The 23,223-nt window shown below is 45.1% G+C and overlaps 1 protein-coding gene across 1 annotated transcript in view; it reads left to right on the top strand.

The window, feature by feature from the left end:
• OBSCN (obscurin, cytoskeletal calmodulin and titin-interacting RhoGEF) overlaps positions 1-23,223 on the top strand; it is a 247,659-nt gene that overhangs the window by 158,141 nt on the left and 66,295 nt on the right. Inside the window, exons 64-80 of the mRNA XM_059729369.1 lie at positions 1,700-3,061; positions 3,787-4,065; positions 4,791-4,869; positions 5,724-5,842; positions 7,904-8,101; positions 9,690-9,722; positions 9,828-9,926; positions 10,436-10,654; positions 11,104-11,170; positions 13,874-13,906; positions 14,573-14,610; positions 17,911-18,048; positions 18,998-19,137; positions 20,193-20,393; positions 20,939-21,021; positions 21,871-22,044; positions 22,359-22,518. Of these exons, the coding sequence (XP_059585352.1) occupies positions 1,700-3,061; positions 3,787-4,065; positions 4,791-4,869; positions 5,724-5,842; positions 7,904-8,101; positions 9,690-9,722; positions 9,828-9,926; positions 10,436-10,654; positions 11,104-11,170; positions 13,874-13,906; positions 14,573-14,610; positions 17,911-18,048; positions 18,998-19,137; positions 20,193-20,393; positions 20,939-21,021; positions 21,871-22,044; positions 22,359-22,518 (3,422 nt within the window). The remainder of the gene's footprint in view (positions 1-1,699; positions 3,062-3,786; positions 4,066-4,790; positions 4,870-5,723; positions 5,843-7,903; positions 8,102-9,689; positions 9,723-9,827; positions 9,927-10,435; positions 10,655-11,103; positions 11,171-13,873; positions 13,907-14,572; positions 14,611-17,910; positions 18,049-18,997; positions 19,138-20,192; positions 20,394-20,938; positions 21,022-21,870; positions 22,045-22,358; positions 22,519-23,223) is intronic.

Below are 23,223 nucleotides of genomic sequence, written 5' to 3'. Positions count from 1 at the left end.
CCTCACTTGCAAGCCATGATGATGAGAAGGAATAAAAATTAAATTCATTAGAAGCATCTGCTCAAGTGAGAGGAGCATCAGCCTATGTCAAAGCACAGTTAATATATATTATTTTTCCATATGCAAATGTCATCTCTGTTCTTTCAGTCAAAATGACTTCTACTGTAGGCAAAGCAATGAGAAGCCTCCTCTCTCTGAAAAACACAGTGCATCAATATGTCCTATGGCAGGGTGAGGCCACTTGGAGAACAAAGTAGCTGCTTTCTCTGCAGGATGGTGGTGTTCTTCGAAATCCCAAAGTTTCATTTGCTAACACTGAGGCAGTCTGTAGTTAGTGCAAAGGTACCTCTTAAAGATGCCACCCTTTCCCTAACCCTAATAGTAAAGATAAAAACACATATATGTAGAAAAAACAATATGTATGCATATAAAACACAGACATAAATAGAAATATACCATATATTCTTGCATATCACATGCCCCTAAATAAGACATGCACTTTGTTTTGGGGAAAGCACCATAAATTTAAAAAAAAGATTTTTCCAGTTACGGCTTGCATAGTGCAGGGGCAGAGTATTCTTCAGCTTATTCACCCTCCCTTTCCTGCTCAGCCAGAACCTGAACCTGAAACTGTATCTGTAACTTCCGAAGGCTAGTTTCCATGCGTGGATCTATGATTTTGCAAATAGCTAAAAATAATCTGTAGGGCTGTGAAATAGAAGAAGAGAGACCAGGAGTATCTAGCAGATGGCAAAAAAAAAAAAAGCTTAGGTTGATTAACGGGACATCCCCACCATTAAAAAGAAGAGACAGTTGTTAAGACCTGTGGAGTGAAGAGCAATGAGCACTTAAGGCAGTTGGCACCCTCAGCTGCCTGAATATAATTGCCACTGCTGCTGCTGGGCAGATGGTTTTAAAGTTTGGGTGGAACAGGGACCCAGAAATAAAGGCTGCTCTGATGTGGTCTCCAGTGACTGCTCTCAAGTATGCTGAAGATGAGATCTCAGAGGATTGTTTCATCTCAGAGCAGCCTCACTGTTGTGGTTCCAGATCTGGAGTCTACCAGGGCAGCAGATGGCCAGGACGTGCTTGAGGATGGCTTGGCCAGAGGACACTGCTGCCACAGCGTAGACATGCCTGCTTCAATCTGTGCTCTCACTGATCCTCTGCAGGTTTTAACAGACACTCCAGGGCTTCTGTTGCACATCCTACCAAGCACTGTTTTCATGATGTTTGCTCAGCCTAAAGCTGGAGAGTTTATAGTTCTGGAAAGTAGTAATCAGTTTAAATATTGCAGGGCCATACCAACATAGAAATGGTTCGACTTAGCAGGTTTAGGAATAGGGTGACAAATCAGTTTTGTTCGATGCTGGGCTATATTTTCTGCACACCAAGTATGGTTTTTGTTTAAGGAACAGCTTTGCTTTACTTTTGGTGGTATTTAGCTGTCTGGATCTGGAATGTCATTTTGGAGGCGGATGAACATACATGTAGACCCCATTCAAAAGGGGAATGTTTTAAAGGGTAGTAGCTGGCACATTCGAATTGTCATGTGCAAATGAGCAGAGAAAGATTCAAACACAGCAGAACTACTCCCACTTTAACCCCGGATAAAGCAGTGTCAAATTTGGAGCGGTTTTTGTGTAACTTGTCCAGACTTAATCTGTCTTTAACATCTCCCCTCCTGAATCCCAATTAGTTCCCACAGTGGCCATGCTAAAAGAGATCGCCCAGGAAGCACCGCCCGTGAGCAAACCTGAAGAGATGGTAGATGGTCAGATCCAGCCCAGCTTGCCACCAGAGGCTGCTCAGGAGGGCGACCTGCACCTGCTTTGGGAAGCTCTGGCCAAGAAGCGAAGAATGAGCAGGGAGCCGACCCTGGACTCCATCAGCGAAGTGCCTGAAGAGGATGATAAGCTGCAGAAAGCGAAGAAGGAAGAAGCCGAGATGTCTCATTATTACTCAGAGGAGTACTCCACATGCGACGAGCTGACTCGAACAGGAGAAGCAGACTTTTCCTTGACAAGCTCAGATGACGAGTCTAGGGCTGGGACACCTTCACTTGTGACTTACCTCAAAAAAGTTGGGAAATCTACCATTAGCATCAGCGGCAAGGTTCAGACCATCTCCACTAGTAAAACCTCGAAAGAGTGGGAGCAGTCTGGTGTTGAGGCACGTGTGCCTGCACCACCTCCCACTCAGGCTGAGCCAGAAGCCCAAACAGAAGAGTTAGATGATCCTTCCATGAACAAGGCAGCTGTGAAAATTCAGGCTGCATTCAAAGGGTACAAAGTGAGGAAGGAAATCAAGCAGCAAGAATGCCCTGTGTTTGTTGAGACCTTCAAGGACTTTAATGGGGAGCTGGGGAGCACCCTCCATCTCGAGTGCCTGGCCCAGAGCAAAACCGATATGAAGGTCCGTTGGCTGAAGGACAGGGAGGAGCTTTCCGATGGGCGCCACTATCACATAGATAATTACAGCGATGGGACCTGCTCGTTGATCATCACTGGCCTAGACATGCAGGACACGGGGACTTACACCTGTGAGGCATCCAATAAGTTTGGGAAGGTTTCTCACAGTGCAAAGGTGGTGGTCAGCAGCCCGGTGCCGGAGGTGCCTCGTAAGCACAAGCTGGCAAAGCGCGTCAAGGACAGCGAGACCGACAGCTCCTCCGGCAGCGAACTGGATGACGCCTTCCGCAAAGCAGGAAGGAGGCTTCATAAGATCTTCAAATCCAAGATCCCCACGGAGATATCAGACGTGGAGGAAGAGCTGTTTGTCAGCGCAGAGGAAGGGGACGAAGAAGTGGCGGATCACCAGACGTACCGCGAGGACGATCGATACATCTACATCAAGTTTGAAATTATGACGGAGGCAAAAACAGCCGCTAGCCGCTTCCAAGAGATGTTTGCTGCTTTGGGTATCCCTGTAGAGATCGACATCCTGGACCAGGGCCCTAAGAAAATCGAGCTGCGCATCGGGAAAGCAACGCCGCCTGCCCAAGGTCAGATTCCAGCTCTAGTCAAAAGACCTCCACCCCCTCTGCTGACTTCTGATACAGGTGAGAACAGCCTGCTAGGCTCCCATTAAAAAAATCATATCTAAACCTGGACAGGACTCTTTGCCCCCCTGGCAAATAATTCCGACAAAAAAGAGAACTTTAGGGATCAGATATTGTTCTTAAAATCATGGGGATTTTGAAAGAAACCCCCCCCCTTGTCCATTTTCTATTGTAAATATGTATCTGTGGGAAAAGATTGGATAATAATAACATGTACAGTGCTGCTATTACAGGCAGAGGCCAAGCTGAATACAAGTTAGAAAAATTGCATTAGTTGACCCTAATTAGGTTTTAATGAAGTTGACCATTGAAAGGGGGAAGCCTAAATTAATATGATTATTCTCACTTGGATTTAACTTTACTTGGCCTGTTTCTGTCCCAGATCCCATAAAGGGTGCTCGAAGCCTAAAAATGTGTACCCTCTCTTTCCTAACTACACCAATTATTCCAACTATACAAACAAAAGAATAATACCTCACCTCACAGATCTTATTTTTCTCAGGGCAGATTGGCCCCTTATACTGCTGCAGATATAGCAAAATGCCATATTTGCTCTGCATCTGCAGATGGAGGACACCAATCTATTATTTAAAAGCTTACAAGTCAGCATCTCTGCAAGTCCCTTCCACTCACCCACAGTACAGCAGTGTTCCTGCAATGTACCCATGCACAATAACACGGCCATCTGTTTCCTTTTTTCTTTCTCTAAACAACACTGCATTCAGCTCCCATCTTCATAACTGAGCTCCAGAACCAAGAGGTGCAGGACGGCTATCCAGTCAGCTTTGACTGTGTTGTTATCGGCAAACCTCTGCCCACTGTGCGCTGGTTCAAGGATGGGAAAGTCCTTGAGGAAGATGATCATTATATGATCAATGAAGACCAAGAAGGCTGCCACCAGCTTATCATCACAGCTGTAGTCCCTACGGACATGGGCGTCTACCGCTGTCTTGCTGAAAACAGCATGGGAGTGGCTTCGACCAAGGCTGAATTGAGAGTGGACCGTGAGTCTTTGGAAATAACTAAGAAAACTCAGAGGGTCAAAATAGTAATGGGGGAGGGGGTACATTCAAATAATCTTTTAATACTGATGATACATGGTTGCATGTTTATTCTGAATCATCCAAGGGTGCCACCGGTTGGCTTTTTGACTAATTTCTACTGGGATGTTGTTTTGTTGATAAAAATTGAGTTGAAATAGCTTTAAGCTTTAATGGTTTTGCTGAGCGTTTTTTTCCTTAACAATGGTATGCATTTGAAGGCAACACAAATTTTGGCAGTTTTGTTAGTTATATATGTTCATTAGTTGCTGAGCATAGTATATTTATTCCTAAAGGTCAGAGGAATCTCTTGCAAGGTTATTACCTCCCAGGGCATTTCTCTGTGCACTGTGATCTAAGCTTGGGTTCCCAGCTCATCCCCTCATGCTCCATGGAGGTTGTAATCAGGTGGAAACAGCACAGTCATCCCCAGGACCAGAAAGCTTAGTATCTCGTAGTGATATCAGTTGGTCCTAGACTTGATCACATCCAGCTGAATTTTGTCTGGAGCGGGCGTAATAATGTATATAATGAGTGGAGATAAATGATAATTAAATACCGAGATCCAAAAGGCCAACACTTCTGGTAAAGCAATTTCAGATCCTGTAAACTCTTTTAGCCATAACAGTTGCAAACTGAAATGGCTATGAGCCATGGATCATGTACAATGTTCATTTTTCATTTAACAGTGACCAGTACTGACTATGATACAGCAGCAGATGCAACAGAGACATCATCTTATTACAGTGCCAAAGGATACGTCTCAAGGTAAAATATTACTGAAAGCGCTGCAAAAAATGGAGAATGTAGCACCGTGCTAATTTTTCTTTTTAAGTATTAGCATTGTGACACATTCAGCTAGAAATAAAAATGGAGCAGACACATGACACAGCCTTATCTTAGCATAATTTACTCTCCCATGGGGTAAAAGTTAGAAAGTGAAAAGTAGCAGCATACTGGGGTACTTCATCCAAGTCTGCTGGATGTGTATCTGCTTCCTTAGGCTGCAAACACATGTTCAAATGACCTGGGAAAATTCTTTCAGACCTGTTCTCCTGATAGAAAAATTTAGCCAGAGATGCCTGACCAGACATTTGAACGCTGAGCCCACGAAGAGCAGAGAACTTGCAGTGCTGACGCTGCACAGCTAGAGGGCTCCTGTGCATACATCTTGGTGTCCTCTGCAGACTCCCTCAGTCTGCCTGGTGACAGATAGCTGCAGTGCACAAGGCAGCCCTGATGGGTGGATCCTGACTGCTCAGAGTCAGCCAATGTCTCCTTGTAACATAAAGTGGGATTGTGAACGCAGCATGTTCTGCTTCCTGCACAACTGGAGTATTAGAGTCCAGTGAGTGACACACTATCTCCTGGAGAGGAGGGAGGGACCTCAGAACAGGCTAATTTCTACTTCTTTAAACCTCACTGTCTGCAGTATACCGATACACCCTGAGCTTTGATAATTGACCAACTCCAGTTGTTACACTTGAATGGTGAGGGATACTGCTGTGACAACACAACCTGCATTTCATGCTGAACTTCAGACAGGAGACTTTTCATTTTCCACATCTCTTTCAGTACTGCTCAATGCCTCCTTTTTCCTCCCAACTCTAATCTCTCCCTAGCCGGGAACAAGAGGAGTCCACCACTGAAGAGGAGCAGCTGCCTCAGATCCTAGATGAGCTTCATGATATTCACGTAGCTCCTGGGGCACCCTTGGCTAAATTTCACGTGAAGGTGAAAGGTAACGAGGACATTTACTATATGTTGCTCACTGTGCCAGTTCTGAATAAGGTTTTAGGGAAAGCTTGCATGCAGTTATGCTCCTAATCTGTTAACCCAATATATTTCATAACTGTGCATGTGTATACATATGTGCACAAATGGCTAACTACTTATACATCTAATTGGGCAACTCTTTGTGCAAGTTGTTTACACTTGTGTTGCACATATTTGCGCACACAATCATAGGTGGCGGAAGTGGGGGGCTAACAGGACTTAGCCCTCCTAAACATGGGACAGTGGTAGGGCCACAAGACAGCCTGGCCGTGGGCTTCCAGCAGCTGCTGCAGAGGTGGGGAGGGGAGCGTGCAGAGCTGTGAAAGAGGGAGTGGGGCTGGGGCAGGCGTGGCACAGCCAGAGCAGGGTGCGGGACTGACCTGCGAGTGGCACATCTGCAGGGCATGGCTTCTGCTCCTATGCACACCCCAGGAGGCACTGGGGGTGTGTGCTCCTGGATCTGTGCACAAGGGAGGGCAGGCTGCCACTGCGGACTGGGGCCAGGGCTATACCAGGTTGTTCCCAGTGTGGGGGCCTTGGCTGGGCTGTGCTCAAGGCAGGTGGTGGTAGTGCCAGGAGAGGAGTTAGGAGGGGGCTGCAGACACCTCAATATTCACCGTAGCCCCCCAACTTCCCCACTCAGAGCTGCCGCCACCTGCCCTGAGCACAGCATGGCCCAACCCCCTCCCAGGAAGAGCCCAGCTCCAGCTCACAACCTGCAACCTGCTCTCGGGCACGCGGCCCACATGCCCCTGGGGTTCATGCAGCAGTGGAAGCTGCCACCCCCTGCCCATGCTGGGCACCCTCCGGACAAGCTGCTCGCAGCTCAGTCCTGCGTCCTGCCCCAGCTGTGTAGGGCCTGCCCCAGCCCCACTCCCTCCCTCACTGCCGTGGGGCAGGGCGGGGGGGGAGGGCAGATTGAGGCCCCAGCAGTGAGGGAGGGAGTGGGGCACAGGCAGGACCAGGGGCTGGGCTATGCATGTAATTGCATGTAAACACCTACAAAACCCTGGAGCTATAGCCAGATTTCTTTAGGTCAGGAAAATCAGAAAGCCACCAAGTGCATTAATTGCTGAGGAATCTGGCATGGAAAACGGAGGGGATATGCTACTTGTTTTTTAAAAATTACTTTAACAAGTAAACAAATCAGTCCTTAATAATTAATTGTAGATCCAATGTACCACGATTAGTCCTGGTGCTAATAGCTAAAGTCCAAATATTCTCCGTTTGGGATAAGGCTTTACAGAGGACAGGAAGCTTTAAGTCCCTGTTATTGCCCTTTTCCTTGATCTTTCCATTAGGTGGTGGGGATTGCTCCATCAAAAGCAGAACGGAGAGTAGCCCTTGACCCACATCTCCCTAGACGTCTTACAGAGGCCATGTGTCTCTGCCCCATCTCCACTGCTCCGTCCTTTCCGTCTCTCTTTTGGAGAAGACTACACTCTTGATACCCTTCACCTTCACCCTACCCTCACTTTGCTAACCCATTATTTGTGGATCTCTGGTCTCACAACACTGAGTCGGAATAAATGATTGAAACTCAGGAGATCTCTCTCCTCTAGTCCATAAGGTCAGGGGTCACCTTTGTTTTTCTTTCCTTTTCCTTGAGGACTATATTGGCCTCACTGTTGGCGGGGCTCATCTTAAAGCCCTCACATAGACAACAGATGACTTCAGGCTGAATTTTGCCCAGAGATTTCAGAACCTGGTTTTGTATATATAAAAGTCTCATCCAAATGGCAGGTTTTCCAGCACCAGAAGGTGTTGGGTGCAACACTAGAGCCCGAGAAGCACAGAATAGAGTTTGAATGACTGAATAGCAGTTCATAAATATAAAAATGGAGTTGTTATATCTCTGGGGATTTTGTTTCCTGGTGGCTAGTGTATAACCTTGAGCCAACGACACTAGTTAGAATTGACCTTACTTTGATTATACTGGAATATGTGAATGGGTTGAGGGGCTCTGCAATCTGCCTAGTCAATTTAATTCAGTTCAGGCCTTCCTACATGCAATTGCTTCATGCAGGGTACCCAGAACCTCACCTTTACTGGTTCAAGGATGGGCAGCCATTACATGCTTCAGACCGAATCCTAAAGACTGAGAAGAAAGATTTTAATGCGCTGGAAGTTCTCGGTGTCATGAAGGAAGATGCTGGTCAATACTCAGCATTTATTACCAACTCTGCTGGCTCTGCATATACCTCAGCCAGACTGGTGGTCAAAGGTACGTTTGGGACTAACGACTGTCACTGTATCGGTGACGCGCTCTGTCTCATCGGTTTATCGCTCCGATTAGAGCATGAAGAAGTCAAGGTGTTCAAAGAAATTAATTGGAGAATTAACCAGAACAGCCTCTGGCAAGGCACACCACCCCTCTGTGATCTTATTCTGTTCTCATTTCCAGCTGTTTTATACCTTTCAGCAGTAATGACCTCAACAGCTTCTTGAAAGGATTATGCTTAAAAACAAATGCCATAATGTGACCCACATGTGAGACTACAGAATACTGCAGTCCTTCTCTAAGTGTTGAGTTTTCCCTAATGTGGGCAAACAGATGGTTTTAGAGCCACTGCTTACTGTTAAATTTAATCATTACTTTTAATGAAAAATAATTGTTTCTTATAACTCAATAATGGTTCACAAGGAAGGCCAAATGTTTTGTGTGATAATATATCAAATTGATTCTGTAAATGTCAAGGTATATTAATTGGAGATTAAAACTGAATCCAGCCAGTTTTATGCTGAATTACTGTACATGCAATTTATAATATAAATGTTTATTAGATGTTGATAGATAGCTATACATAAATACATACATACATACACAGTTTTACGTGTGTGTGTATTATACACACACACACACACACACGTAAAACTGAATCCAGCCAGTTTTCTGCTGAATTACTGTATGTGTACATTATAATATAAATGTTTATTAGATGTTGATAGATAGCTATACATAAATACATACATACATACACAGTTTTACGTGTGTGTGTATTATACACACACACACACACACACGTAAAACTGAATCCAGCCAGTTTTCTGCTGAATTACTGTATGTGTACATTATAATATAAATGTTTATTAGATGTTGATAGATAGCTATACATAAATACATACATACATACACAGTTTTACGTGTGTGTGTATTATACACACACACACACACGTAAAACTGAATCCAGCCAGTTTTCTGCTGAATTACTGTATGTGTACATTATAATATAAATGTTTATTAGATGTTGATAGACAGCTATACATAAATACATATGTATGTATGTGTGTATATATGTGTGTGTGTGTAATATATATACATATAAATTACACACACACGTATGTATGTATAATATGTATATTATGTATGTATGTATATTATGTATGTATGTATAATATATACATATATATTACACGCACACATATATACACACACACACACACATACATACATATGTATGTATTTATGTATAGCTGTCTATGTATATATATTACACACACACATATACACACATGCGCACGCACACACACATATACATGTATATATGATGGAAGAGATTAATAATAATGTTTAATAAGACTGTAAGTTCTGAATGATATGCATTGCATTGAGCAATTACATGCTTGTCTTTACCGTTTATGGAAGGGAAAGGTGTTTTTGTGTCTAGTGATATCATTTTTTAGAATCACAAAAATATAGGGCCCTCAGGAAGTCATCTAGTTGAACCTTTTGCTCAAGGCAGGATGTGGCCCTAGCTAAACCATCCCAGATGAGTGTTTATGGTGAGATGATTTTTCTTCCTGTGTTGCAGATCCTGAGGAGAAGGAAGAACCACCAGAAACAGGTGAGAGGAGCAGCCCAATAGGTGGTAATGCAATGACCAGGATTGCTCGATAGTCTAAGCTCTGCTTGCATTATTTCACCATTTTCCATGAACGCTCATTTTCAGAGGCCCAAGAACAGCTGGTACCACCCAGGTTCCTGGAAAGATTCACCAACAAGAGAGTGAAGAAAGGTGTAAGCATCACCTTCTCAGTGAAGGTTGAAGGTAACTTGATCACAACTCCCTTTCTGGAGCGGGCTTAATTTACTCTGAGCTGTATACTTGCCTAGTGTGTGCTATCCTCACCCTGAAGTCCTCACCTAATGCAAGGAATTGGGAGATCTGGGGTCTCTTCCCCTCTTTGCAGAAGACTTGCTATGCACTCTTGGTCAACATATCAAACTCTTCTTTGCCTCAGTTTCCCTATTCACTCAGTGAATAAAATAGCATACTATTATCCCATCCTTATTTGCAGCATTACTTGGAAGGAGTGTGGTTTAAGCAAGTAGTCCCTTTTGGGATGGTTAATCCTTGCATTTCTGTAAAGGTGGCTGAAGTCTTCAAATCAAAGGTGCAATCAACACACTCGTTTTCATTTATTTATGTATTCAGTCACTTGCGTTTGTTTTAGTGGAAATGGAGCAGCAGAATTCACTTCCCGCTTAGCTGAGTACGTCGAGTTTGTTCGAAGGGAGGGCCACCAACGAGACAGAGGTTATTGCTTTTTCCTTTAGGAAACCCACTGCCCAGCATTACTTGGCTGAAAGAAGAATCTAAGGAAGATGTCCTCTGGATCAAGCCAGAGACCCCGGGGTACAAACTCGCCAGTTCCAACATGCATCACAGCCTGATCCTGCTGGATGTTGGAAAGAAGCACAGTGGGACCTACACTTGCATTGCCACCAACACGGCTGGCCAGTCCATCTGCACCGCCTCCCTCGACGTTCTGGACGGTAAATCTGCGTTACGTTACTAACCCGCTCCACAGCTTGCATTGACGTAACACAGTACAGTGTAGGCTAGCGCTAGCTCATCACCACGTCTCGAACATGCTGAAGGAAGAGCAGATGCAAATAGGCAATGCACTTCAACAAGCTGTGACTTGGCCACCTACATTTCCCCAGAACTCTGGTTAATCGTCCCTTCTCTTTGCTAGAAAAGTATTGCACTCGTCTCTTGTGAGATGGATCCTTACAGGACCATGCGTCAGGTTCAAGGCAAGTTTATCCATAAACAAAAGAAGATCCTCAAGAATAGTTAAAGGAAAAGAATAAAAAATAATGCCCCAAATCAGCCCATTAGACACACTATGGACCTGGAGTCTTCATAGTGTTTTGTACTGCATTAATTAAATAGCTCTTTTCTGGCCCACACCTTCTGATTATAAATGCTTATTTTTCAGTAAAAGAGGCTGAAGTTCTGACGAAGGAGCGCATAATGGTGACAGAAGCTGTAATGACCACGCTAGGGTAAGCTGATGACAGCATGCATTAAGCTGGAATAGCGTATACGTGATTTCTCCAGAGTCTGCGTAGATACATGTATAGAAAGTATTAAGCTTAATCATGTGTTGAACACTGAGTCGGTTCTAAACTTTTTGCATGCATTTGGGTCCTGGGTGTTGCTCTGGTTTGGTGAATGCCCCAAGTATTCAAACTGCCAGAATCTCCTTACATGACCTGACATTTGCAACTGTAGCTTCGGAAAGCCCCCAAATTGCAAAGTTAAGTTAAAATTTCCTCTTTGTGGGGGCAAGGCAATGCCGTGGGCTAGTGCCCTAAGCTTTCTCAAAGGGAAACCACCCTGATTCCAGTCCGATCTTGTTCTTCCTAGTCATATTAAGCAGATCTTCTGAGTTTCCTCTGGATATATCTACATTGCCTGTCTGAACTGGCTACTAAGTCCCATTCACCCACTCCTGGTCCTACCCCTCATGCTCCAAACCCAAGGTGGAGGAAATGAGGGAGCTCCAAGAACACCCCTGCCTGTCCCCACTTCCACCCTGAAGATCTCTTTTTCTGCCGTACGTGAGAGCAGCAGTGCGGGCCATTCCCAAACCATCCACCCACCTCTGCAGCTCTACACCTGGACCATGCAGGGTGGGAGTGGTGGCTTGGGTCAAGTTTTTAGCATGTCTCGAGGACCATAGAGACAATGTAGACATATTCTGTGTGCACTCAAACAGCGGCTTGAGGCTCGCCTGAATTTTCCAACAGTTCTTTTGTTGCATATAGGGCTTCTTTTTCAATCTGTTGGACCTGACTTGCTACTGGCTTACATATCTGTGGAAGTCTGTGGACTCGGTGTATAACGCTGCTGTGTGCAAAAACCAGATAAAACATTTTGACTTATTATTCTGTCCTCCCTGTGAATTCATTTGCCAAATGGTATCAAGACACCTAGTTGCTATTTATTTTTACACTCCCACTAATGTCTGATTGAATAAGAGTGTAGGCCCCTAATCAAAAGTTAGAAATCTATGGGTAAATACCTTTCTGGATGTAGCCCTATGTCACTGCACATGGGCCAGGGCAGGGGAGAATCAGGCCCTGGGTGTCTCCATTTCACGTGTAATTTTAACTCTTTAATAATTTTCATATGAATAAAATACACATCATTTGGTTTCATGTCTGTCAAGTTGAGCATAAGGTTAAGAGTGAAGGACTTGTTAAAAATTCTCCATTAGGGCATGGTTAGTTCATCATCTAACCAAACTGCACCAGATTCACATGCTGCTTCCAGAGATTGTTTTTAATGGAAGCTTTTCACATGGGAACAGATTGGAGGTAGGATCTGAACAGCACAGTTCAATGTATGACAAAGTCTTCCTCCGGAGAGACCTTTACCGAGCTGCCATATGCTGGGTATTTTAGCGTGCACACCATCAGTATCTGGGTTTACAAGAAAAGCTGTTTGCTTGCACAAGGTATGAAGGCTTTTTCATGACATGACTCGGATGAGGAGTTGGATTACAATTCAAGTCAGGAGATCGTAGCAATGTCCCTAGCCCTGGTGCAGAATACCTGCAGAGCCTTGGCAACTCACTTAGGCTGTCGCTTTAGGAGCGTGGTTATCAAAAGGAGCCTCTAAATCAAAGTCTTATGATTGTCAAAGTGTGTGGAAGGTGTATGACACGGCACGCCAGATCACTTGGACTTGGATGCTTATATGGACTTGGGGACGTAATCGTAGCCTGTTTAGGTATCCCCGAACTCGCAATGCAGTGCCAAAGACATACCCGAACTAGCTTGGTTGGCACAATTAGTGTAGCCATATTAGCAGGGCATTCTGCCTGTGCTAACTTACATTGCTTCTTGCTCTTAACCTGGCCAGAATGTCATACTAATGTGGCTACACTAAATCCACTTTCCAAGCTACCTCGTTCGTCTCCATGCAGCCCTGCGTTGCAACACAGCAATGTATGCGGTGCTCAACTTTTGGCCAGCGGGCTGGATGGACAGTGCCCTGTCTGTCCACAAGCCTGATCTGAATGGTGGTCCTGGTCCGGTGCCCGGGGTGGTCACGGTGGGACTCCATCTGGCTGCTTGTGGCAAGGAGGGGAGGAGCGGCTGGTCCCAGGGGGGTGGTTATGACATTGCCCCGGGGGTGGTGGTTATGACATTGCCCCGGGCGGGGGTGGTTATGACATTGCCCCAACCCAGCCCAGTGCAGGGAAGGTGCATGACCTGGTCCTGAGCCAGCCACAGGGACAGAGGGCCTGGCCCTGCCCCATCCAGATGTGTTGGGGGAGAGGGGGAAGGAGGGGATGTGGCCCAGCCCTAACCCAGCTGCATGGAGGGAAGGGCGCATAGCCTGGCCCTAAACCACTGTGCAGGGCTTGAGGTTTGGGAGTTTAGCAGTGGGGAGGGTGGCCATATTAATTGCCACCACTCCCCCATTGCCAAATTTCCTAACCCATGAGGACTATTGCACACCAGATACCACAGCTCCACCATTCACATTTGGCTCCTGGGCTGGAAGTTGAGCGCCCCTGCTTTAGAACGATATGTCCTCAGCTTTCCCATCATTCATATGGGTCTGATACATAAGTACATGTGTTCAAGAGGCATTTTGGAATGGTAATTCATTTCTAAAATGTTTTGAAATTCCTCCATGAGTAACGCCGTGTAAGTGGAAGTATCATTAACAATCATTTTCATTTTTCTTGGCAGGTACGATGGAGACAGGGACAGAAAAGAACATGGGTAAAGTTGTATGAGAACTCTTGCTAATGTACAGTACACTTCCTTTGTCTTCAAAGCAGAGGCAAACTTCACGTGCTCATATTCTGAATTTTACTTGCATATAATTAAATATAGCAATGATTTTCTGGAAAAAAAAAAACAAACAGATGAAAAGGGTGGCCAGTAATCTGCTTAATGAAAACTAATTCTCTTGCTCTGCCATTAGATAATAGGGGAAAATGTGCTTTTGAAAAATAAATCTCATTATGATCTTTTGAAATGTTTTATAGCTGGAAGTTAAAGTTCTGCCTGATGAATGCCCAATAAAATAGGGGGGTTCTCAATTTAAAAATCATTTGAGGAAAGGCATAAAGTCAGGATCCCTTGTTTGTCAAGAACATGTCCTTGAAATTCTCTGTAGCTGTAGGTAGGGCTTGTCTACAAAGGAAGTCATAGCAAAGCAAGCAAGGGAGTGAATTTATAGCCAGCGACCTAGAGACATGTTCTCCTTCGGGCTTTACTAATCCCCTGAGATATGCAGTTCTTGTAACGCTCACTTCGAAGTTTGCATCTGGTCCCAGTCTAGCCAGTGTCTGCGTGTATGCAGATGGAGGGGATGTCTGGCTCTGACCAGATCTCTGCTCTAAATACCCCCTACTTTTAAACTTTGTTTTTTTTCTTTTTCAGAATTGGCATCTCTGTCCTGCCTCCTGAACCAGGCAAAAGTAAGAGAAGCTATTTAGTTGGCATGCTCGTGACTTCCACAGCTGCGTATTTCCATTATACCCATCGGTTTTCAGTTATGACTCCCTAAAAGTGTTGAACTGTCATATAGAGAGGTTTCAGGCCTAGTCTCAGTTCAAGGGTAAATGATGTGAGAAGATGTATAACCCTCCTGCGGGGCGCCGGTCGGCAGCAACAAGGGCCAGGTTCAAATTTCGGGGGGACCCAAATAGGTTTCACTGTGACTCAAGCCCCCACCCAGAAATCTGGGATAACTGAATTTGGCTGGGATGTTGCACATAAAGAAACCCCTCCCTGCAAGCAGTGTAAGCACAAAGGATAGATTTCATTACAGAAAAGAAAGGAAAATATCCAATGTAATTTAAAAAGACTATTAGCTACAAGGCATAACTGATAGTTTGCACCCTCTTGGGGAAGCTTCACCCATGGCCAGGCAGTCTGGGACGTGAGGGCTCCCGGAAGGGTAGTTTTGGGGGCCTGCACCCCTGTACCTGCCCTTCAGCCATGGGCTGGACCCACACCCACTATGAGCTGCTCCTTGGTTTTGCCATGCCACGGGAAGCTGGTTGTGAGCATCAGTCCTTCTGCAGTGCAAGGGGCCCTTCGTTGTTCTCTGGGAAGCTGCAGGGCACAGATCTGCACTTCTTCATGGTGGCTTTGAGGGGTTAACTGCAGCTTCCATAGCATATCACACCCCAAAATTCCTGGTCCCGATCCCCAGCCTTTTTGGGGCAGAAAACTGCAAAAGACTGCAAAACAGGGCCAGGCCTAGGCAACAAGAGAGCATCAGGCCATTCTGCGCTGAGGCTTGAACCAAAAATCAAAAGAGAGTCAGGCTTATTTTGCACTCGACTAAACAACAAAATGTGCCAGGTTCCTCACCCTGGTCCAAAATGTGCCAGGTCTCCCCCTGGCCCAGACCATGCCAGGTCTCACTCTGGTCCAAAATGTGCCAGGCTTTTAACCCTGGCTCAAATGCACTAGCAAAATTGGTCAGCATGCCCCAGGGATTAACACCCCCAGGGTATCCTCCGATTTAAAACTCAGAAAAAAGCAAAAAGGGAAAACAAGGGGAAGAAGCTGAGTCTCAAAACTTTGAGATGGGCAGACAAGGTTCTTTGGGTGAATCTGATAGTTTTTATTAGACCAACTTACATAGTTGGAAAAACATGTTTTTAGCAAGCGTTGAGATAGACTCTCTTTCCTATTACCTCAGATTTCCCCTTCACATAGCTCCAACTTGCTTCTCTTTATGTGCCTGGCGTGCCATCACCCAAGCTTTTCCAATCAGGGCTTTCCCTGCTTCCAGGGGACTTTTCCTCTTAACCAATTCATTAAAAAAACACAAACAAAAAAATAATGCTGCCCAGTTAGCCAATTAAGCTGGAGATCTAATCCCCCTTTGCTGATGTGACTTAACTTCACGCTCTTTTATTGACAAAAAAACAGCAGGGTGTATCCGGAGACAATAGGCCCAACCAAGGGGGCTTTCCTCCCTAGTAAAGACAACCCTGCTGCTTCCCGGATTACAAGCAAAGATAAGAAAAGACACAGTAGACATAATCAAGCACAGCACATATAAAACCTAGTTATATTTAAACTAAGACACATTCTGCAGTACAAAGTGGCTTGGACATTTTGTGTGGGTTACAAATGTTAAGCAAATGCATGTTTGAATGGAGGGAGAGCAAGAATACAGAAATGTGCACTTTTCCCACTACACTTAACAGGGCCTTACATTGAAGCGGTGGGTTTTAACAAACACCACTTCAATTTAGGGCTGATTAAACCCCGTGTTGTGTGCACACCCTGCTGATTTACCTGCCTCTCTGGTGGGGAGGGGCAGGTGGGTGGAGCGGTCCCTGAGCTGGCCGGGGGGCTTCCCTCCATGGCAGCCCCACCGCAGGTGCCACCCACCCACAGGCACCCGGCTCAGGTGGTCCGGGGGGCACCACAGCCGCGGAGGGAAGTGCTGGGCCTCTGTGCAGTTCAGGCAGGCTCCAGGGGAAGGGGAAAAAAAAGATCAATCAGGCTCATTGCTTTTCTTGGACAGAGCCTGCCTTCCCAGGCTGGTGCCAGGCTGCCTGCATGGGCTTCCTGCAGAGCCCCTGAGCTGCACGGAGCCCAGTGCTTCACTCCGCCACTGTAGGGGCAGCAAACTAAACCTCCTCTAGACATTTAAGGCACGTTACGCCACCGAATTTCCTACAGGGGCTGAAATGAATGTGCAATATGCTGCCGAGGCATGCAAACACTGACACCATTTAATACGGTGCAAAAGCATTTAGCCCACTTTAAAGTGTAGTGCATACACACCTCTTGTTTCATCTACACACGGCTTTGCCCCCTTTTTTTGAACAGTTCTAGCGTTCTCTTGGATACGGGAACAAAGCTGAAAATTCAAAAGGAAAGAAACCTTGTGGGAAAATAAATGCTTTTCAGTATGAAAGATATTAGTTTGAGCTCAGCTGAGTTACGAACCTGTCAGAAGCTCATTAACAGCAATAGCAGAGTTTTTAACAAAGATACTGAATGCTCCGCAGCCAGGTGCCTTGTGCTATGCATGCCTTCCTGGCCGGTCTCTAGCTATGCACTCAGAATCGTACCCAAGATTTGTCTCTTAGGGGTACAATTTGCCCCATGCAGAAGCCCAGCGCAAAACCTATCCTTCACTTGAATCCTGCAGAGCACGTGACAATATTGTTAAGCTACTCATAGACCTTTTATTAGCTTTCTGAATAGAGTTGAATTTCAAACTGGAGGAGGCAGAACTCAGAAGACCGCATAAGTACGTAGCCTAAGGGAGTTGAGTGAGTTTTTACATCACGTTAGTCACCGTGGGATCTGAATCATTCAGGAAATGCCAGGCCATGACAAGTTCAACGTTGCCTGTACAACTTTAACACTGCCTACTTATGCATTATCAAGTCATCCTTAATTACATAGTCACTCTTCTTGTGTGGGACCCCTGCATCATTTGCTTCATAGATTGGGCAGTACACAGAAAATTAAGCAGCTTTTTAATTTTAATTTGATTTTTATCTTCATTGTTCAATGAATGGTTTCTGCCTCAGTTACAACATGCTATTTACCCAATCTACCGGGAGGGAGAGAGTCTGTTTTCGGTGCAGAGGTGAGCTCTGCAGTCTAATAGAGAATGCATGTGAAGTCCAGCTTCCTGATGTCAGCTTCTGCAGGATAGTTTTGTCATGTCTGGTTTGATGGGGTGGACGTTCAGAGGTGGTGTTACCTACTTCACAAAATGTTCCCCCTTTTGGCAGGAGAGCTTTTAGAAGGTGAAGCTGGTAGAGAAGGTGTGTCCAGAAGTCAAATTTCGTTATCTGATGTTGGAACGGAAGAATTCCTCCAGAAACTCACCTCCCAGATCACAGAAATAGTGTCTGCAAAAATAAGTCAGGGTAAGTTAGCACCTGGCAAATGTGTTTAATTTACTGTACAAAGTGATGCAATGAATCCTCCACTTTCATGCGAGTTTAAGTCTCATTGGGCATGTCTACATGTTCATTAATGCACTTTTGCTAATGCACATTAAATTTAGTACCTCCATCGTGAGGTACTAGAAAAAGGCGTATTAGCATATTTTAACGTGCATTAGTGAAACCACAAGGGGTTTTGTGATGCTTTAATGCACATTAAAATAGACTAATGCACATTAAAGCACAGGTGTAGATGTGCCCATTGTGTGCTACAAAACAAGCCAGGTTTGAAGAAAATCAGTTTAGCAGTTTTTCATTGGAAAATGTCTAGTTTGCAGCTGGAAATCCTCCAGGCCTCCAATTCTTGGGCCAAAGTTTTGACTGATAAAAATCTTGCCTGCAATGAAATGAGTGTGCAAGTTTCTGTCATGAGACAGCTGCTTACTATATCTAATTTGCCTACTGAAAAAGCAGGTAGTTATCTAACCACTGATTCTTCAGGACTGCAGTGCAGAAGCCAAAAAATGGGAGCAGGTTGCTGCTGGTATAAAATTGCGCTGAGCTATAGTTGTATGCTGTTTCATAAGCATATCTTGTAGCGATAATGTTAATGACTATCGGGCCTGTTTGCATTTAACTAGAGGCTGGGTCTTCTATAGTCATATTGCTCCTCCAGTGATTTGAACTTACAGAGAAAATAAAGGCTTGTGACTGGTGTCAGCACCGTTCTGCATCCCTGCTGAAGCAAATAATGTTCTTTTGTGGCTTTAAAATGTCCAATTTGCATAGGCAATCCTACTAAAAGGACACCATGATGCATGTTATAAGTGGTCTTTTCTGAAGACACTTAATTCTATGAAGATCAAGCATTGAATCCTATTTGACAATCCTAATTTAACTTACGTGCCCCTTTCTCTACTTCTCTTTTCAGCCACGCTTCGTGTACCTGGGGCAGACAGTGATGACGAGTCCAAGACCCCGTCAGCATCTCCGCGTCATGGCAGGTCCAGACCTTCGTCGATCGCTCAGGAATCCTCTTCTGAATCTGAAGACGGGGATGCGAGAGGGGAGGTACTGCACGTGAATTGACTTTATAAAGTGTTTGCTGGCAGAAATGTTTGTCTGGGCTGATTACTCCCACCTCTACTCTGTTTTAAAGATTGCCACCTTAAAAAGACTTGTAGAGTTACACCTATATGGAGAGCCCAAGAGGCCTCTCAACGGAGCACAGGCCCGTCAATTAAAGTCTAAGTTCCCACTCTCGCCGTGTGGCCATCCAGAGCTGGCTTAGCTCATCATTTCCAAATAGTTCGTCTTCATTTTGAAAGCATCAAGTCTTTCCAAATTCGACACATCCAAATCTTGATGTTTTAAGGCACTGAGGCACGGCTTTTGGAAATGTTTGTCATTGAAACGTTTTGTCCACGAAAAACGCCGTTTTTGTTTAAATGAAAAAGTTTTGAAAACTATATTGATTTAAAAAAAAACGGGTTCAAGTCAACCTTATGAAGCTTTCCAGTCTTCTTAAAACACCACGTTTTGACATTAGCAGAACAAAATCCATCCATCTGAGTCAAAAAATTGCTTCTAGAAACAAACGTTGCTATTTGCTGCTACGAAATGTATTAAAAGAAAATCCAGCCCTGAACTTTGGAATGGACTGTTCCATATCTGCCTGGAAGAAAACATTATTCCAATTTCAAATTATTATTAAATTCAAGTTTTATTTTAAGAGAAATTGTGAACACGGTCTTTTTCCTTTCATTTCGCAACAGAAGCTTTTTTTAAAATCAGAGGCTCCTGCCCTGAAACAAGAAATCAGGATCCTGCCTGACTCTCCTTGCTGAGCTCGGTTTGAAGTCAGTTGGAGCTGTAGGAATTCATCATTTGGGGAAAATCAGGCCTTGGGTTTAGCAAATTGGACACTATGGGTGTTGGGTTTTTTTTAAATTTGGCCTCTACCTCCTTGAGTCTCAGTTTCTCATCTGTAAAATGGGAATAATGGTTCCCGTCTACCATGCAGGGATTGAGGAGATGAACTATTTAATCCTGGTGGAAGCTCTAGGTGCTCTTGTTATGATCATCTCCCTCCTGTAACACACACAGATAACTCTCCGTGCTTGCAGATCTTTGACATCTACATGGCCACAGCCGACTACATGCCCATTGGAGGTGAAAGGGAAGCCATTGTTCTGAAGGAAGGCCAGTATGTGGAAGTCCTCGATTCAGCTCATCCCCTGAAGTGGTTAGTCAGGACCAAGCCCACTAAATCCAGCCCCTCCCGGCAAGGATGGGTTTCTCCAGCATATCTAGACAAGAAGTTGAAGGTGATTGATCTTTTTTCCGTGTTTTCTTTGCATTTTATAGTTGCAGATGGATGATGGAAAACCTTACCGCAGTGCAAACGGCTTGAATCGAGTGTATGATCACTCAGCAAAGGCAGGGGTTAACTTACACACCGGGGGGGCATTGAGCATTCACAACTTGTCCCAGAATAGTCTCACCTCAAGAGACCAAGCTAATACCTGCGGTCCTCACCCATTGTGATGAGATGCTAGAGCAGCAGGAAGCTGCCCTGGTGCTATCTGTCTGCTCCGGTTTGGGGTATAATTTGCATCAGTGTATAAAGTGGTGCAAGTCACACACTTGTGTACACAGCATGTATCCAGGCCTTCCTTTGGCAGTCCCATTAGAGGTGATTTGAATCTGAAAAGGGAGCATATTTAGTGGCTGTAGCATTGACTGGGAGCAGAAACAAGCCCGGTGCGATAGCAGCAAGGCTGGGGTGACCCTGCAAACGTGCTCCTGTTAGACCCCGCGGCAACTGCAGTGCCGTTTCTTAGAAAACTGATGCTTCTTTTGTGCTTGTCAGCTGTCCCCTGAGTGGGGAGCGCCAGAGGTTCCTGAGTTCCCTGGAGAGTCTCTGTCTGAAGATGAATATAAGAAGAAGCTGAAGTAAGCAGTTGGTTGATTTGTGCTGTAGCCCTCAATAGGCTGCTCTGCAGATGAATAGGAGTGCTTTTATCCAAGGCCCTTCCCAGTCCATCTCACTAAAATCCCACTACAATCCAGCTCCTTTGCTGCTGAATCCTACTGCCTCCCTACCCAGCTGCCCTCAAGAGGACTCCTGCCTAGGCCGTGTTTGCAGGACTTGCATTGAGAGTCTCTCTCCATGTAGGATGCAGAAAACACGCTGTGCTGCAAATCACTTTGGGAGGCTTGATTGGAGGATTTTTTTTGTTGTCCCTTGCCACGTAGCTGAGTATTGAACCTGCTGGGCTCTTTGACTCCACAGACGCCCCAAGTCTCTGCTGCCCCTTCCAGTGTAGCTGCTTCTGCCTCTGGAGGGGCCTTTCCCCATGGTATGATGTTTAAAGAGGGGGCTGCAGTGTGCTATCAGTGCCATGCAGAGCCTTCCACCTCTCCCAGTGCAATCCACCACCTTGCTGAGTCCGGACTAGGGATATCTGCCCTATGTGGCCTGGCCGGGGCAGCAATGCCAGAGTGCGGCATCTAAGCTGCAGCTGCCTTGTTCCTCCTAAAGTCTCTTCTCACTGAGAGTGAACAAGGAGAAAAGCATCCCCAACCTCAGTCTCTCCATGTCTCTCTTTTTCACGTCGGTTATGTTTTATGCACTCAGTTACCCAATCTTGAGACCCCCAGCGACTCTAATGCTAGACATGGGAGCTCATCACCCTGTAGAACAAACCCTAAGGGAAAGAACATCTTGGAAATCTCCTACTGCCTCAAATGCCATCTCTGTTATTGCTCCGTGCTTCCTCTTTGTCTGTTTTTTTCTTCCAGCCTTATTATTCAGGAACTACTGAATTCAGAGGAGGAGTTTGTCAAAGATCTGCAGTTCCTCCAGACTCACCATCTGCACCACATCGAGACCTACCCCAGTGTCCCAGCGCCTGTGGCTAGTCAGAAGTCCATCATCTTCAGAAATGTCGACGACATTGCTCACTTCCATTGCAGGTCAGTGGAGAGGAGCAGCAGCAGGAGAGAGAAACACCTTGCGCTGTTAGTGAGAGTCGCCACGGGACAGGCAGGGCATGGGAAACGGGGAACACTAGGATGAGAAGGAGTGGATGAGCCTGTTAGGAGATGGCATTCATCAGCAAAGGAGTGACAGTCCTAAAATAATAATCCCTGCCCCATTGGGTGAATTCCAGTGAATAACACGGTGTTCCTATAAAAAAGATGGTCCCGTCTTGAAGACACTTTAATATTTCAACAGTTTATTTATAGCCAATGGGTTCACAGATGTTCTTCTTTCTCCTCCTCCACAGCGCTTTCTTCCCAGACCTGAAGAAATGCGACACTGATGATGATGTGGCCATGTGCTTCATTAAGAACGAGGAGGATTTTGATAAGTACATCCAGTATCTGGTGGGACGGATACAGGCTGAGTCCATCGTTGTCAGCAAAGCTGTTCAGGACTTCTACAAGGTAAAATATGAGCCAAAATTTATACTGGGAACTATGCATCCTATATCTCCAGCCACTAAATGTCCAAAGATCCATTGTTATAAATGTAACATTATTATATAGCTAAATAGGAAATTATTACAAATTGGGGTGCAGTAATCTTTAGACTGGAAGAAAGATGGATAAAGCTTCTATTAGCAGCGGCAACAAAGCTAAAATAAGGATGGCTAGAAGGAGCCCTAATCAGGCATCGAGGAGGCTCAGTTTTGGGTTGTTTCACATCAATATGCAAACGCTCCTTTAGGAGTTGAAATGATCAGTCTATTCTAGCCACAGATCAATAACTGCAGTATAACATGAAGACTTTGTAATAGTATTTGGCAGCATCTGATTAGAGCTAAGATAAAAACAAGTGAACTCAAGCATACGATGTTGGCCAGGCATCAGGAGTTAGAAAGAAGGTGCAGCTCTCTTCCATCGTCTTGCAAGAGTTTCCAAGCAGCATGCTTCATTGCCTTGCTACAGTTGTTGTTGGGTTAGGGTTTCCTGTTTCTTAATAATGCTAGTGATAGGGCAGATAATGATAATAGGGTTAATAGGGATGATAACAATGATAATAATAGAAGGCAGTCTTTCCCCTCAAGCTCTTGCAATCGAGGGACCAGAAATTGCCACGAGATGGGGGAAGGCAATGAACAGGGTAGGTTGCAATGTGTATTGCCAGAT

Source organism: Alligator mississippiensis, chromosome 5 (genome assembly GCF_030867095.1).
Source record: "Alligator mississippiensis isolate rAllMis1 chromosome 5, rAllMis1, whole genome shotgun sequence".
In the NCBI taxonomy this organism is placed as follows: domain Eukaryota; kingdom Metazoa; phylum Chordata; order Crocodylia; family Alligatoridae; genus Alligator; species Alligator mississippiensis.
The sequence above is the reverse complement of the archived record's forward strand: the minus strand, read 5'-3'. Positions and strand labels throughout refer to the sequence as shown.